The sequence below is a fragment of the Fundulus heteroclitus genome, chromosome 12 (genome assembly GCF_011125445.2).
Source record: "Fundulus heteroclitus isolate FHET01 chromosome 12, MU-UCD_Fhet_4.1, whole genome shotgun sequence".
Lineage (NCBI taxonomy): Eukaryota > Metazoa > Chordata > Actinopteri > Cyprinodontiformes > Fundulidae > Fundulus > Fundulus heteroclitus.
In genome coordinates, this window is record NC_046372.1 from 15806531 (window position 1) to 15824268 (window position 17738).

Here is a 17738-nt window from a genome sequence, read left to right on the forward strand (position 1 = left end):
GCTCCAGTTTTATGCAACACTGCCATCTAACTGTATGGAGGAATTAATGCGGATCGGAATACCATATCTAAAAAGGGAGGAAAGCAAGCATTTTAACTGTTTAACTGTCAATAAAACTCAGCGGAACAACTGAAGAGTCAATTTGCAAAATCAGATAACTACGTTCTTAAAAATTTTCAAAAAAACAAACAAAAAAAAAACATACTTTTTACTTTAAGGTGATACCAGTCAAACTAAACTAAAGGTTGGGGAATTTGATCAAGTAGGAGTGACATTACGAAATTATGGCATCTCAAAAATATACCTTTATTAAAAGGACCCCACCCCCCACATACATTTTAGTTGTTTTTTTTTTGGCTAAAAACGGAGTTATCTGTTTTATGATGAATTTCCGGTCACTTTCAAAATGTCTCGCGGCGATGGTCTCGCGAAGTCTATATAAATGGGTTTGCGACGAACGGTTAGAGTTCAGTTGGCCACCGAAGGCACACGGTCAATTTAGTTTAACCAGTTGAACGTTTTTTCCACAATGTTTCCATCCTCTGGTCTTTTTATCCACATAAACTGCCCTTTTTGGCGTTGCGAGAGGCCTCATTGTTTGTACAAACATGCCGCAGAATCGAGGGAAACGTTTGATGGCTTGCTTAAATCAGCCGTGGTGGACTTAACAGGTCAGTGATTGAGGTGCTAGCTGTCAGCTGTGTTAGCTTAACTTTTCTACTGCTAATTTGATTTGTAGTACATTTAAAAATCAAGCAAACGCGTTCAAGTTATGTGGCATCTTCGCCTGCTTTAAATTTTATTTGCAGTTTTTATTTTTTTAAACAGAAAACGGCGTTCATCCATGTAGTTTCTTTTGTGATTAAATTGCATTCTGAATATCTATATGAAGTTTATTAGGGCTCAGGAAGTTATAACTTAGATGGTAAAAGTTCTAAAGGGTGGAAAAAAATTGCCAATATGTAATTATTCCAGTGCCAAGTCATTTTCCTCCTTTGGTAAATGCTGTTTAAATAAAATAATCTTTATTGCAGTAACATAATCTCAAAATTTGGGTACTTTTTATTTTTGGAAAGGTGCTGGGGGTTAATACCACCTAATAGTTTTTTTTTTTTTAGCAAAATCACTTGTATGCCAAGAAAATAATACTTGAGGAAAAACTAAAGTTACAAATCATGCAATATTTTGATTGAACAAAATAAAGTAGTCAGAGCGTTCGTTTCAAAAGGAGGTGTAAATAACTGTAGATTAAGAAAATCTATAATAATTTATATGATAATAGTGTATTTTTAAAGTTGCACAAATCTTAATCTTGAAAACAATGACTTGGGAAGGGGAGTTTTTGCAGACTATTTGAAAAACAATGACTTCATTCAAGCTCCAGTAAGGTGCCAGGTGCAGAACAGTACAGGAGATATATATGGGGGTTTGCAGAAGAAGTTAACAGTTTTCAAAACTATCTCATGGCTCTTAATGTTATCTTAGTTAACTCCCAGGAACAGGCTACATTACAATTAATGGCTGAACTGTCAGGAAGCAGATGTCTGCTGGAGACTGAATGTCTGCAGGGGGGGTTGTCTAACCCCTTTGGGAGTCCTTGAGGTGTTAAAGACATGTTTTGGGTTTGTAAGAGGAGACAACAGCTTACAATCGTGTGAAAGACACTTCGGGGTAAAATAGGCTACATGTGGTCGCTGATAAAGTTTGTAAGTGCTGTCTCCCTTTTTGGATCCAAATTGAAATAAATATATGTATCTTATAAGTGTTTGGTCCCTGATAATTGCTTCTTCCCTTGCTGCCAAATCCTCGATCCTGGATGAGACTGGCCGTGGTGAAATGGATGTAGGGACTGACCCGTAATCTTAACAAGATCCAAATTAGGTTTTGTACATTTTTCTTTTTAAAAGACATCAAATTTTTGGGATTAAAAAAGGATTTCTTTAAAAATGGAAGAAAAAAATAATTAGTCTTCTCTCAGCAAGAATAGGAACATTTTCTTTAAAATGCATCTCAATTGGGTAATAACTAATCACATTATTCAAAAGTAGATTTGGGTGAACCAATGTCTACTTATTGGTAAAAGTTACTGGATAGATGTGGTTCTATTTACAATAAATGAAAGATTGCATAAAGTGTGGCTTTTTTAAACAAAATCTTTGTGCATTTTCTGTTGTAGGAGGAGTTATAATTTGCTGGTAATAATACTTCTGTAGGATTTAAGGAAAGTATTAGGGTTGATGTACTTCTTTTTCCCCAAGTTTTAATTCTTGTATGTGGTGAACCATTTCTGTCTTGATCTTACCAAATTTCTTTTTAATGTACTTATTGCGTAATCTAGTTGTGACCCTGTCTCAGCTTGCTAGCATAGATCACCAGTTGGTTAAATGTATAATAACCTGGTATATCTATGAATTTAAAATGCCACACGCGTTCAGAGGTTCTTTGGAAGATGCATAGACCTGCAGCGTCACTACCAGTGGACAGGAGCTGGTTATGGACACATTAATGAACAAAACCGAAGAGCTCAATCTTATATTCATTGACAAAAGCCTGCAGTACCAGTAGTATCTTGCCCCCCATTAAGGTTTAGCAAACGTTGCATGTTTGTTTTTTGATGTCAAGGCAGGAAACCCACTGCATTTCCTCCCCATTACGACCCAAACCTTCTCTGTCCTCTTCAGATTTTCCTCCTCAACGCCTGCCACATTTTCACACCACCATCATTTGTCTAATACATGCGCTGTCTCCTCTCTGCATGAACATTTCCAAACTGCTCAACTGGAGCCGCACACGGTTCTAACCCAGTCCAATTTGGTCATTGTTAAAGCAAATATCATCATCTTCCTCTCTGCCACCTCCGTATCTGCCTCCAGTCCTTTTTTTTTAGTCAACACCATCGTCCTCTGATCAATTATCATAACAGGTTTCCCCAGTCTCCTGGAACCTTTTCACCCCTCTTATGCATCCTTCTGTAATAAATCACACTCAAAGCTCTTCTTCGTTCACATAGCCTGCCTATGCTCTCCACCACTTTCCTGGTGGTCCACCTATTGCTTAGGATAGTTGGATTTTAATCTAAATTCTCTTCAGCCCAGACCATGGGACCTCTGACCTCATCTGTCAGGGTGTTTTTATATACATTATAAAAAGGAAAGGGGGTCAGAACTGATCCCTGATGTAATCTCACTCCACCATAAAATAATCTGTCTCTCCTACCACACACCTCACCGCTGTCTTTCTGTCCTGCTCCAAACCCTCACGTCCTTTTTAAAATGAGTAAATTCCTTCATCTCTTGGCACACAACCAAATGGTGCAGCATTTGTCCTTACAAGTGTCTGCATGGAGCTATTCGTTTGGTGCAATCTAAATATTACTGGATGTGTTTCGTCATTGGTGGGTTATAATTTAGTTATTTTTTATTTTTTTTAAGTTGTATAAAGTGATTCTGAAGTAAGATAAGTTTGATACAAGAATTAAAGCTGGTAATCCCCAAATTTTTCATCAAAACTCTTGACGTCTCCCTTTTTTTTTTTTTTTTTCTTTCCTCCAGGGCAAACGGGGGATCAGTATGATGGCAGTTTTACATCAGTAAGTGAGAACTCCCTGCATGAGCTGGAACGACTCGAAAAGCAGATCGAAACTGCGAAGCACGAAGTGGAGCAGGAGCAACGGCGGCTCTCGTGCTATCAGACCAACCAGGCGGAAAGAAGCGCCAATACGCTCGGAACGAAGCGCGACACCGGTGTCTCCTACGGACTTTGTTCAAGCAAAGACCACAACTCGCATGTGCAAGCTAAGAAGTATGTGGTGGGCAACTCGAAGCCAAGGACTGATTTAGAGTACGACCCGCTGTCCAACTTTACCGCTGCCTTGCAGTCCTACAGCTCATCGGCCAAGGAACGCAAAGGGAAAACCCAACAAGACGGGAGGAGCTCCGGGGGTGTTCGATCTGGTGAAAGGCCGTCTACCCGTCAAGCCCAGATGTACCGACCTCCATCTCCAGAAATCCTTGAAGACTCTATCGAGGAAGGTGTCCTGGTTATTGACGTTTCTTTGTCACCAGACAAAACCAGCGATCAAACCCAAAACACTGCCGACTTATCAGGCAAGTCCGCCCAGGATGCACAGAGAGACGCGAAGGAGATCAAGAAAGGGAAACATTTTCTCGATTCTCCACCCAAGATGAAAACTGAGGCGGCAAATGCTGCGTCTTCATCCGCTTCAAAGGATAATGCAAGAAAAGTCCCGTCCGACCCAACGGAGAACGACCCAGTCTTGTCTAATTTTAAGAAAACGAAAGTTAACAGAAATGAGGATAGGAGTGTAGCCAACTTAACTGGATGTTTAGAAGAGCTTCGAAGACGATGTGAGAACGCTGGTTTTAAATCCCCTGAGAGGGTGAAAAAACCCACCGACTCGGCAGATTTTTCCACCATCTCAGAGCAACCGTATCACTTGAGTAGTCCACAACCACATCCCGCCTCTCAACTCAAACGACCTGCTCCCAAGCAAGCCTCCATAACGGAGCAGGTAATACCAGAGGGTGAAAAAGTGGCCGTAAAAACGAGCACCAAAGCTTTCATGAGCCAGAGACGAGCAGAGGCAGGACAAAGCGACTGCCAAACTCAAAATGTCACATCTGTAAATCCACCTGGCAGAACTGAATCATCTGAAACCACAAAACGGCCGCTGCTGCAAGAAGATGATGAAGTGATAATGATCAGCTCCAGCTCTGAGAAGGAGGATGATGATGATGATGAGGAGAAGGAGGGGGAAAATGAGATTAATTACTCAGAGATAGAGCTTTCTGATAGTGACCCAATGGAGGAATGCTACAGGATCTTCATGGAGGCAAACGGCAAGGAAGGGGAGGAGGAGGAGGAATGTAGCACATCTGTAAGTGAATAGAAATGAGCCTTTCTTTTAAAACGTAAAGATGTGCTCATCTATGCTTCATGTTTCAGGTCAGGACTGACCCAGACGTGCAGAAACCTGAGGTAAACCCTACAGCTCCATCTCTAAGAGGGAAAAAGAGGGTGGCTCATGAAGCCAAGAATTCAGAGGTAAACGCTCCAAACACCTTACTTTAATACCGTTGTTACTTGTTTACCCTTTTTTTTTTTACTTTATTTTTATTGTCCAATCAGCAGCCCTTGACCAAGAGAAGACCTGAGCCTCAGATTTTGGTGCCTCTGCGGGAACCTGGGGCTGTGAGATTGAACTCCCGGGCTTCTGTCACTTCCAGGATCCAGCAGGTGAAGCAGAGAGCCTTCATGGTGACCGCGCCCCTTAAAGCGGGTCAGAATGTAGTTCCTCCTGTGAGTCAGAAACAAACCCTACCTTCAGCTTCAACTCCAACTCCGAAAAACATTCAGCCTTCTCCGGTGCAAAATGGTGAGTTTCTGAGGAAACTTTTTTTTTTTTTCAAATGAAAAATATTCATATAAATGATAAAATTTTAATTAGTTCTCAGTCCGATTCCAGAGGCAACATTAGCTGGATATATTTGACCCTAGTTCCATCTTTAAATAAACATGCTGTGCTTTTGCAGTGTCTGGTTTTTTTTGTTCTTTGTTATTGAATCTTTCCCTTAATGGCTGATACCTACCTGTCTTTCTGGCTCGATCCACAGCTTATTTGAACTGCATCCCTTTGGGAACGGCAGTCATCGAAGTGGGCAACAATGTGCACCTGGTCCTCCCCGAGGGCAGCTTCCCCATCTCCGTCGCCTCCAGCTCCACCGCAGTCACTCCGGTGCTAACTCCAGTGACTCAGGTTCATCCCAACGCTGCAGCCGCCGCCCCATCAAGATACCGCCCAACGGCGCCTTTGCTCATTCCAGCTCCACCACGACGTCCCGCGCTCGGCTCTGCTTTGGCATCGACATCTTCGCAGTCAGCAGTCGGGCCTTCCACAACGTCTCAGCCCGCTGCTCAGGCAGCCGTTAAGGTAGAAGAAATGTAGATATAGAAAATCATCCTGGCCCTATAGATGAGTAATTGGGCCGCTAACTGCTTATACAATAACTAGCAATGAGTTTTTTTTTTTTTTTTTTTTTTTTTTATGGTGGAGGAAATGTGGTCCGCTCTACTTTGCAGAGTTGTTTTAATTTAGACATATTGGAGACGTGTTGAGTCTGCAACTCAAGATAAACATAAAAAAAATCAGAAAACCAGAGCAGCACGAATGGGCGGCTTTTAAGATCACGTAACAGCATCTCAAACAGATTCAGGTCCAGACTGGCTTACCTTTGGGCCACTCCCAAACTGTTATTTATTTTTTTTTATTTTCTGGTTTGATTGGGTCATCGTCCTTCTGCTCAACCCAAGTCCTCCTGGACTAGAGAGCAGAATTCATGGGTGCCTCATCTAGTCATTCTGGACCTGAAGCAGCCCTGTGCTGCTGCACCACTTCCGTCTTTGATTGAAACGTTATAACGGCCACATGCCAGAAGCAGCTGGTTTTAAATTTCGTCTCATCAGCCCACTAAACATTTTCTCAAATGTCTTGGATCATTTGGGGAGATGTTTTGGCGGAAGCGTCTCTGTTCCTGGTCAGCTGTGGTTTCTGCCTTGGAACGCTGACGTTGATGTAATTTTTGCTGCATTCTTGTTGAATCGGCCCTGACTATGACAATAGGAAGCAGGGCCTTCGTCACATTAGATATTCTGAGTTCCTTTGTGAAACTCCTCCCTAAATGAGCAACCGTATCCACCACTGTTCCTTGTTTTCTTCCTCTGTGGATAATGGCTCCCAAAGACTGATAAATCGTTACTTTGTCCCTCTTCTGTCTTGTGTTTCTTCAGATTAAGGCACGATGTGTTGCTTTCTGAGAACTTTTTAGTCTTAGTGTTTAATCTGTTCTATTGGAGTTCACACAAAACTATTCTGTATGTTTTTATTCTGCAGCCATGGAAGGGACGTGAGTATTGAAAAGTAACTCCATTTAAAAAAAATAAAAATCTGGTTAACCTCAATCTTGAGCTACAGGGTCAATTGATATTATGTTTTTCCACACAGAGCCAAGTTGGGTTGGATTTATTTTTTTTGTGTGTTTAATTTCTTTAAAGTAGCGTTTTGCTTATTTAGGTTCTTTGACAGTGGGACGGGTTTGATCTGAGCAATTTTAAGTGCGACTAATGAGTATAAACCAAAGAAACGTGAATGTTTCTCACAGCGCCGTAAGTATTGTGTTTCAGCCGCTGCCTGTCAGACGTAAGCTGAAGCAGCAAAGTGAAGCAGGAAGGGACAAAGTGCCCCACGATGTCCGTCAGCGTTACCTGAACATGTTCACACAGGAGTTTCTTAAAACGACGGCTGATGTTAATGAAGCTTTTGAGAAGGTAAGCATGTCCTCTTTCTTCCAGACGTGCCTTTACCGACACATGGTTCTCAGTATTAAACCTTTGTCCCCATGTCACTGATGCCAGGCCCTTGCGGAAGAGAAGAACGTTTACAATCGCAGTACGAACAAACTAAAATATCTGAGTGTTTCAGTGAACGTCCTCAAAAGACTGAAGAGCCAAAGTGCTACAGCGAAAAGTAGGGAAAAGACATTAATAATGAAATCTTGGTATTTACCTCGACTAGGTGTCAGGAATGTTCTAATGGTTTTGTTTTTTTTAAACCAGGTGAAAAACGGGTCCAAAGGCCAAAAGGCAACATCCCATTTCAGCAAAGAAAGATCAAAGAAAATGGTGAGCATTTTATTTATTAATTTGTTCGGCAGAATTTAAATATCCTGGCTGCTTCTGAGTGTCTTGTCTTTTTCAGCAGGTGACACGGTGTTGTATGAAATTTTCAAGGGTTATACTTTGACTGACGAACAAATGATAGAAAACAACTATCCTGTGCAGCACCCAGAAAAACCTGGTTCTGCTGTTCTGTTCTCTGAGAAGAAAGCGAGCACAGACCGTAAGTAAAACCATCCGACCTGCCATCCCTACGCCGGGCCACTAGAGGGCGCACCCAAATCATGGATCTGTATGTCTAATCATCTTTTTGTCGATTTTAAAAAGCTCTTAAAAGGATCTGCTGTCGGTGTGGGGCAACGTACTCTGTGGATCAAACAGGCAAACACCTCAGAAAAGAGGAGTGCAACTACCACTATGGGAAAGGCGTTACGAAAAAAGGTCAGCAAGCAGTTAAATTTTCATGATCAGTTTCTCCAGGTTGGGGTTTGAATCACTTTATTAAGCAAAGTGAAACATCAACTAGTTCCAGGTGGGGTGGAAACTCGCTACAGCTGCTGTCAGGGAGTCATGGGAGCTCCCGGATGTCAGATGTTTAAGGTGAAGAATCAAGTTTGTGGATGGTTAAAATAATTTGCACACATTTATAGATAATATATTGATGGTTTTATTCTTTTCTTACCCAGTTGCATGTGCACGATTTTCTCAGCCTGGATGGGTTTGTATCTACGTCACCCAGACGTCCTTCAGACGTGAGCTGTCCTGGAGTTTATTCCTTGGATTGTGAGATGGTAACTGTTTTTCCTCTTAAGAGAGTTGATTTCCAAAGTGTTTGTTTGTGTCGTACCCGATTAAAACCGCGGATGCTGTGTGAATGCCTCCAGTGCTACACTGTTCAAGGCCTGGAGCTCTCCAGAGTGACGGTGATCAACTCTGATCTTCAGGTCGTCTACGACACATTTGTCAGACCTGATAACGAGGTCATCGACTATAACACCAGGTAATAATGTCCATGGAGTCCACGCCCCAATCTGTGAGTGTAGTTGATCTAATTTAGCATTGGTTAATCCCAAAATTATTTAGAGCCCTTGGAGATTTAGATTTATTTTTCTTTCAGTTTGTTTCTTATAGGAAGTAATATGGACAACTCACAAGGGATGATACAGCAGTATAGGTTTTGAAGAAATGTCTGTATTATTATTTGCATGTTAAACATTATTTTCATGCTTCTTAATTGATGAAAAAAATCTTGGAAATGCAGTAGCTAAGCCCTTCTTTTAATTGCTGACCCGCTCTTTACATGTTTCCACTTGTTCTCTGAGGTTTTATCTTTGGTGATAAGATCCTCGTCTTTTAAAGGTTTGGAAGGCGTCGTTTCCGTAACATTAATCTTTCGCTCCCTTCAGTTCCACCAACTTCCTGCCAGGACACTCCAAATTGCTAGTATTGTATGTGGTAAAATGAAGATTGCTTTGCAACTTGGCAGGAAGTGTAAGTTGCACACATTGTGCTCATTTTGTAGTAACATCTTAACGAGGATTTGTGAGTAATAAATTACCTAAGTTATGGTAACCTATCAAATTAATTGAATCTTTCACCACAGCAGTCTCTGGGTGGTCTTTATTTGTTACATGCTTACATCAAGTATGTAACAAACTACCTTCTAGTTGTTGAAATAACTGACAACTGCTAGGTAAACGGTCCCAGAAAAGTTATATTTATATAGGCTTATATTTAGGCCAGTTTTATGGCACATAAAAGTATGCAACTCCTGTCTAACTTGAGCGTACAAAAATTTGTCAAAAAAAACAACCTTAGACAGCAGAAACAAACAAATAACTCAGACCAGCTTTTCTTTTCCACACATTTCCTATTGCACTTTTTTTCATTTTCATTTTCAAAATGTCTGTAGGTTTTCAGGCATCAGTGAGGACGATGTGAAAGGTAACCACACCTCCCTCTGGGAGGTCCAGGACACTTTGTTGAGCTTCATCAGTGCCGACACTATTCTGGTTGGACACGGCCTGGAAACAGACCTTTGTTTACTTAAGGTGACTGTTGGAAAGCTTATTTCATTGATATTCCAAGTGTGTGTGTGTGTGTGTGTGTGTGTGTGTGTGTGTGTGTGTGTGTGTGTGTGTGTGTGTGTGTGTGTGTGTGTGTGTGTGTGTGTGTGTGTGTGTGTGTGTGTGTGTGTGTGTTTGTTCTTTAGACAATTAGGTTGTAAGAGGAATCTTGAACTGTTAAACACTTTTGGCCTCTAAATGTCCCCTATCGTTTACCGTAGTTCATATTGTTCCATTATCTCACTGTTTAAACTGTGTTCATAGCTGTTTGTTTTTAATGAAGCTTTTAATAAACCAAAACGTTATTGTATAGAGCAAAATCAAATTAGTAACACCAACCAGCACCATATTTTACTCCCAATGAGGCACGCACAACCTTTTTTTTTTATTATTTTTTTATTTTCTATTAACCTATGCACGCTTTACTATCAGGGGTTCAAGTGTGGACTATAAATTAAGCTACGAAGGGTTTGACGGGAGTCTCCAATGTTTTCTTCTCTGCTGTAGCTGCTTCATGGGGTGGTGGTAGACACGTCAGTGGTCTTCCCCCATCGTCTAGGTCCACCTAACAAGCTGAGCCTCAACAGCCTCACAGCTGAATACCTCAGGAGGATTATTCAAGAGAGTGGTGGGTCGCCACTTTACAAGCCACTGTTGAATTTTATTGTAATCTCAAGCAGTTATAGCAACGGTCACTATAAAAGATGCAGCAAATATAAACTAATAAATAAATGGAGTGTATTTTTATACCTGCAACACACCGTTGCTAACGTTTGCATTTGCTTGTGTTAAATCCATGTACAACTGTTTCTCCCAGTTTGTGGCCACGACACTGCAGAAGATGCAGCCGCCTGCTTGGAGCTTATGCTGTGGAAGATGAAAGAAGATGGGAAGCTGAAGAAATGAGGAGCTGACATACTAATTATAAATGAAACATATGTATGTTGATTAAAGACATGAAGGGCTGTTTATTTTAATTTAATTTAGTTTTTTTTTTTTTTTTTTTTTTTGATGGACGTTTTAGTTGAGCCCATTTACCATGTCGATATTAATATTTATGAGGCTCAAGGATAGAGCTGTTATAAATATTTCCAAAATAAAAGCATGAAATGAAGTTATTTATCTTTTTTTTTTTCCCGCCTTAATTGTATCCAGCCAATGAGGATTCAGTTTGTAATATCAAATTGAGTTCAGGTGCATATATAGCTACTAATTAACGCAGCTGCAAGGTATTAAGTGAAGACGTTGTTCCAAGTCGGGAAAGGTCAACAAATCTGAAGGCAAGTTTCGAGTGGTGATAAACTCAGGTAGTCCCCAATAAAATGTTCTTTCCAAACAAAATCTCCCTTCAGTCTGTTATTCAGCTTTTCTTTTTGTCGTTTTTCTGCCGCTGCATCTCCGGAAACAGAAGCTGCAGGTCTTGAAGAGGATGAAGATGAGGAGCAGGTTCAACGTGAGGAGGAAGATTAGGACGTCCAGGCTGTGATACTGGTACCAGGTGAGCTCGTGGGCCTGGACCCTCAGGTGCTTTGCTCCTTTGTTCCTCATGGTGAACTCGACCCAGAAAACTGCTTCATCCTGAGGACTCATGGGCCTGTCGTGGTGGATTCTGGACAGTCGCATCATGTTTTCTTTGTAGCTGTGGATGAGGGAGTAAAAATGTTCTTAGTGTTTTCAGTGGAGCTTTTGAGGTGTTTATTTTAGGCAGAATAGTGACAGAAGGGACTCGTTCCAGTTTTTTCTCTACAGCTTAACCCTCCACAAGATAAACACGTCATAGTTCTGAAGTTCACGTGGTTGCACTATAACAGCTTTTTTAAACTGTAGTAACGGCATCCTGCCACTAGATGTCAGTTTTCCACAACATATTTAAAACCCCAGAAGTGTACAAAATGAGTTTAAAATTTAACTCACCCCAATATTAACTTTTTTTTCTAGATAAACTGCTCAAATGGGCCTAAGGGTGCTACGTTTTTGTTACTGTGAAGTTTTATTGACATTTTTATGTAGACGGGAATGAAATTCTGAAATCCAAAGTGTCATCTATACAAGCATAACCGGCCCTTTTTAATGACTTCATGATGCCAAAGTGGCCCAATATGAAAATGAGTTTGACACTCCTGCTTTACAGCATGTTACAGGTACATCTTAATACAGTTTCTCAGGAACTGAAATTATTTCAGTAACTTATTTGAAAACAAAACCATTCAGATTCTTAAAATAATTGTTTTTCCAAAATATTTATTTCTGTTAATTTTGATGATTCCAGCTAATGAAAACCCAGCTTTCAGTTACTCAGGAAATTTGGTAGATATTTTTACTACAGAATGGTCATGTCAGAACCAGTCATGGGGAAAACTGCTGACTTGGCAGTTGTCAACCACACTCTAGGATGCTGAGGAACAACAGGCCATTGCTTAAAAAAAAAAAAAAAAAAGAGGCTTTTCACGGAGTGGTATATGCAGGCATATTAATAGGAAGTTGAGTGGAAAGAAAATGAAAATGTGTCCAAACAAAGATGTATACACTCCTAAAAGGATCGGAAAGCAAGCAAAGCCTATGAAGGGGGGGGGGGGGGGGCACAAGGCATGCACTACAGCTGGGCTGAGTGTTTTAAGGGCCACCGCATGCTTTTATTCGGTAAAATGAGCTTCAGCTGCAGTATTCCTTGTGTTAAGCAACTCTGGTTTAGAGACATCAGAACCGTCTTACTGGGGATAAGCAGAAAATGGACTGCTCCACAACTTATTTCTGTTTTCAGACATTCCTGAGTTTCATCTTTATTAAAAAAAAAGTCAGGATCCCAAAGTTTGATGGAAGAGTGGAGAGAGACAGAATCTTAGTCCAAAGTTTGGTTTTCCACAGTCAGTGATAATTTGGGGTGCCATGCCATCTGCTGAGGTTGGTCCAGTGTGTTTTATCAAGTCCGAAGTCGGTGCAGTCATCTACCAGGACGCTTTAGCTCACTTCATGCTTCCCTCTGCTGACTTCTTTTTTCAGTAGGATTTCGCACTGAAGCACTGCCGAATTGACCTGCTCTAATGGCCAAGGTCAGCAAACCCAGGAGGAGAATCCATGGAGTGCTAAGATGAGACACTAGACCCAATGATGCAGACATGCTGAATTCAACTGTTAAAGCAATCTTGACTTCCTTAACATGTCAGCAGAGCCACATAATGGCTGCTACCATGTCACACTGCACTGATGCAGTAATGCATATAAAAGAAACCCTGAGCCAAGCTGTGGGAACTGACATAATTATCTTACAGGAGGCTAAGATGTCTCTTAAAAATCATTTTAATTGTTCTAATTTTATATTCAGTTTCCTTAGCTGTAACACATCAAAAATATCTGAAATCAATGAAATACATTGATTTCATCTTGTACAGAAGACATCCTCTGCCTTATTTCTTTTTGTATTTTTCTTTTTCTTACCTACTCCTTTTGATCCATGGTATAACGAGGACATACGTATATATATGATGCTTCCTATGACTACTGATTACTGAGCCGATGTGACGTGAATTTCTCCAATGTGAGATCAATAAAGTTTATCTTATCTTACCTTATTGCTCGGTATGGAAATCATATAATGAAATTCTTTTTTTCAGTTGATGCAATGAAAATTTATTCAAATGGATGCACTTAACCATGACATTCAAATTTATTAGGATTCCCTTGCAATGATTTACGAGGGTGAAGAACTTACGATTTGTCATTAATGACGGTCTTGATGGCATCTCTGAGACTCTCGGTTGTCATGAAGTTTATGTTCTGAATGACTGCAGCTCCTTTGGCCTCCATGTGCACCATGTTGTCTGGCTGGTCAGCAAACATGGGGATCCCCACCATGGGAACGCCGTGGTAGATGGCCTCATAGATCCCGTTTGTTCCGCCGTGAGTGATGAAAGCTTTAGTTTTAGGGTGACCTGATAGGGACCAACATTAGGAAACATCTAAATGTGACTCAATTGCCTTGGAACAATTTCAGAGAGCAATAAAACTGAATAGGATAACAGCTTTTTTAAATGAGAGGGACTATTTTATTTTTTTTAGAATAAATAATGACATGTTAATGAACATTAACTTGGATTTTATTCATTTTTATTCAATAACTTGTACCTTACTGTGAAGGCAACATGACCCCTGCTGAAGATGTTACATTTTAGAGTTGGTGCACCAAGAAACACTCAGTCTGGCATTTCTGCTGCCATTGGTGTTGAAATGAGATGAACTTCACTCACCCAGCAGGTCGTTCTGAGGGATCCAGCTGAAAATCCTGGTGTTGGGACCTAAAGTGTTTGGTTTGTCCCCAGTATATCGCCATAGTACCTAGAAACAATGAAGAGGGCACTTTTGCTCATTATAGTCCACAATGACACTAACAAACATGCATTTCATCCTAGAGTTGCTTACAGTCGTTTTGTCAGCAGCAAGTTTTTTTTTTTCATAAAAATATTAAAATGGAAATTATTTGGACCAAAGTCATGCTTGTAAATTCAAAGATTGTGACTTCACTGAACCCTTTTGTCTTCACTGGGTGCACAGTGAACTTTACACTCTACAAAGTACTCCACCATTTTGGACAGTGCTTGTGTTCTCTTCATAAATCACATCAAGGCACATTTAGTGTTTGGTATGAAGTCCAAAGTCACTTTAATTTACAAATCAGAGGTGTTGAATTTCACGTTGACTGATTTATGAATAAACTCCTTTATATCACACCACAGCAGCCCAAGATGACATCTATAGTTAGTTAAACCATAGAAATTGAGGAAATTCATGTTAAATCTACAGATGGGTTGTGCAAGTGGTAAATGGTTACCTATGAGGTCCATAACCCACTGGGCTAGGGCTCAAGTTCAGAAAAGTTACATCAGATGATAAACAAGGTCATATGGAGACGAGCTTAAATATCATATCATACGGACCTTTTGGGGAATCTGAGCGAGGGCTGAAGCTATTAGGTCTGCCTTCTCTATGGTGACGTTCTTTATCATGGATCCCAAAGTGAAGACCACGATACCGTCATCTCCAGAGCTCTGCACAAATTCTTCCAAGTCCTGCAAAGTCAGTCATATTTTAGAGTCAGTGAGTTTTATTTGTATAATTTAAATGAACACTAACTGCTGTACATTGTTGGAACCCCCCCACACACCTTTGGTAAAGCTTTAGCTGGTCTGCAGTGGATCCCGCCAACAAACTTGAAATTGGGGAGGAACGGACGAGGAAAATCAAAATCCCAGTAGGTCCTCATCAACCAGATATCTGCCTTTCCCATCAACTCGCAGGCACTGGTGGGCGTTCCTGTTGAAGTAGTTTATATGACAAACTATAAGTGAAAGTCCTGTGGTGAATCCCGCCTAAAACAACTTCATGTGCCCCATAAACGGATTCCTGCTTGAGGATTCATGTTGAATTGCTCACCTTTGACTTCTGAGTAGTAATCATCTAACGTATTCCACATAACATGGTCAACCACCACGTCCTGCAGCGCATAGAAGATGACGTTCCACAGTCTCTCTGAGAAGTCCATCTTGTCTGTGAGTTTGCTCATAGCGCCGGGGACAAAGGACGGTGGAGCAGGCAACTGACCGCACAGCCTCTCCCAGTTATGAGCCAAGGAAAACCGCAATGTGAAAACAAGAGGGATGCCCAGAATATCTGCAGCCAGGTCACTGCCAGGCAGGAGGGGGTCAGCAAAAAGCAGGTCAAAGTTTTCGTTCTTCAGCTTCTTCATTAGGGTTTCCGATTTCACCACCCCGTCTAGTATCTTAAGGTTGATCTGCAGGTCAGTACTCATAAGATCCATGTATTTCATGTAAATCTGGAAGTAGTTCATGTAATCTATCTCATACATAGAAAATTGATTAAATTCGTCAAGAAGCTCCTCCATTGCCTCCAGTGAGACGGAGACGTCGAACGGTTCGTACCGGAAGCGAGACGGCTCGCTGCTGTTCATGAACATGGACGCGCTGGGGACCAGGACCGTCACCTGGTGTCCTCTGTCCACCAGCGTCTCCAGGACCGGCTTCATGTTGATCCAGTGGCTGGCCTCAGTGTACCACACCAAGATCTTTCCTCCATCGGAGCTCCTTGGCGCACAGAGCAGCAGCAGGACGCAGACGGAGAGACGCAGCTCCATGGTGGCTCTGCGTCTGCAGGTGAACCGGCTCCTGTCTTTTCAACAGGTTCACCCGAAAGATACTTATTAACTAAATGAACTATGACTGTTCCTCTTTGTACTGTATTATGCAAGATAACTTGCTCACCCCAGGAAAATTGTTGGAGGTAAAGGGTTATTTCTGCAACGCTGGCAGTGAGAGAATAAGAAAAATGCATCATCATAGTAGTTTGTACAACTTGGCCTTTAGTTGGCCATAGTTTTTCTGCGGCAGTCAGCTTGGAAAAGTTGAGTAAAGCAGGCCAGTAATGCAAATCATAACAAAAAAAACAGTACTGTGCTTATAATGTTTTGTTTTTGTTTTGTTTATAATTATTAATATTGATTAATATGATTTCTGTTTTATAACTATGCTTATTTTTCTATATTGTCCAGCCCTAGTGTATACTGATGTTTTCAGGTACTCTCCCCCCCAGTCTGAGTTTGGATGACTTTGCAAAGGTAAAAATGTAGAATAAAGTAGAATAAACTTGAAGTCTCTCGATGGTCAGCTTGTTTTTTTTTTTGGCTTTACTGTTTGTGTCCTATCACAGCACCTTTTGGAAACGACAGCTGCGGGTCTGGATGAAGGAAGGAACAGAGCAGTAAGGAGGAGGGTTAGGGTGTCCAGGCTGTACTGGTTCTAGGTGAGCTCGTGGGCCCGGACCCTCCGTTAGTTTGCTCCTTTGTTTCTCACGGTGAACTTGATCCAGAGGTCCACCTAATCCCGAGGGCTCATGGGTGTGTCACGCTGCATTCTGGACAGTTTGCGTCATGTTTTCTTTGTAGCTGTGGATAAACAGTGTTGGAGATATAGGATCTTTATAATTACTATTATTACACTATCGGAGATGGGCTTCCATACACTTTGCAGCTTCTCTTTTGCCAAATCAGTTACTTGTCTTGTACTAATAACTGATTTGCATTCACATCATTCAGGAAGAAATGGAATAGTTCTACAGGAGCCTCATGCCGGTCATTTAGGCTGCTGGTAAATTTTTATTGTATCATGATCAATTTAAAATGTGATGGATCCTCATCCACTAGAAGGTCAGTCTGTGGAATCCAGCCACAGATTTTTGTGTTTGAAACCAAAGTGTTGGGTGTTTTCCCCAATGTATCGCCACAATGCTCATACACATGACTGCAAACTTTCATTTGAAGAGTTACTGTCCTACTGTTTCAACATCTGCTTGATTTAGAACAATTTGAACTCATCACCTGATATAAACTCTTTTTAAAATTTAAGTCTGAGCCGTAACTTTAGTGTTGTGTTGCTAGAAGGTGAACCAGCCCCCTAGTCTTAAGTCATCTACAGCCTCCAATGGATTTCTCGCACAGTTTCTCTGTATTTAGCTTCATGGATCTTTCCAACTTGGCTTCCATGTGCCTGCTGAAGAGAGGCATCCTCAGAGCAGGAATCTGCCACCATGTATGACTGTGGCAATGCTGTGTTTGGGGTAATGTGCGGCGTCACTTTTCTACTACACGTAACATTTAGTTATGCAGGTCACAGATGTCGATTTTTGCCTCATCTGAGCAAAATACCTATTGCCAATTATTTGCTATGTCCCCTACATGGTTTCTTCTGTCTCAAAGGTGTCCTCCACGTGAGCGGTGGATCTCTGCAGCTCCTCCAGAGTTAGCATTGGGCCTCTTGGCTGCTTCTCTAATTAATGTTCTCCTTGTCTGGACTCAGATTTTAAGTGGACAGACATGTCTTGATAGGTTTGCAGTTATGGCATACTCTGTCCATTCTCAGATAATGGACCAAACGATCTTACTGGCATGTTCAAAACTATGGATTTTTTTTATTT

At 41.2% G+C, this 17738-nt stretch overlaps 2 protein-coding genes across 5 annotated transcripts; one reads left to right on the forward strand and one right to left on the reverse strand.

Moving 5' to 3' along the window:
• The first annotated feature begins 479 nt into the window (after nt 1-479).
• Nucleotides 480-10869, forward strand: zgc:152968 (EloA-BP1 and REX1_like domain-containing protein). Of its 4 annotated transcripts, none has more exons than XM_012878454.3 (16): nt 480-671; nt 3552-4897; nt 4966-5064; nt 5149-5395; nt 5634-5950; nt 7201-7344; nt 7432-7543; nt 7633-7698; nt 7775-7915; nt 8020-8133; nt 8219-8292; nt 8379-8483; nt 8577-8692; nt 9605-9743; nt 10266-10386; nt 10576-10869. In XM_012878454.3, exons 1-16 carry the CDS (start codon nt 530-532, stop codon nt 10662-10664), a joined length of 3372 nt encoding a protein of 1123 aa, XP_012733908.2. In that variant the 5' UTR covers nt 480-529; the 3' UTR covers nt 10665-10869. The 4 variants fall into 4 exon arrangements, with proteins under 4 accessions (XP_012733908.2, XP_021180180.2, XP_021180179.2 ...); XM_021324505.2 differs by having other exon boundaries at nt 7778-7915; XM_021324504.2 differs by having other exon boundaries at nt 5152-5395.
• Nucleotides 10870-11018: 149 nt separating this feature from the next.
• Nucleotides 11019-16113, reverse strand: LOC118556054 (UDP-glucuronosyltransferase 2C1-like). Its single transcript, XM_021324507.2, has 6 exons — nt 15186-16113; nt 14917-15065; nt 14690-14821; nt 14003-14090; nt 13468-13687; nt 11019-11397 (listed from the first exon to the last, which is right to left on the reverse strand). The coding sequence occupies exons 1-6, from the start codon at nt 15901-15903 to the stop codon at nt 11115-11117; spliced, it is 1590 nt and encodes a 529-aa protein (XP_021180182.2). The 5' UTR covers nt 15904-16113; the 3' UTR covers nt 11019-11114.
• Nucleotides 16114-17738: the final 1625 nt, after the last annotated feature.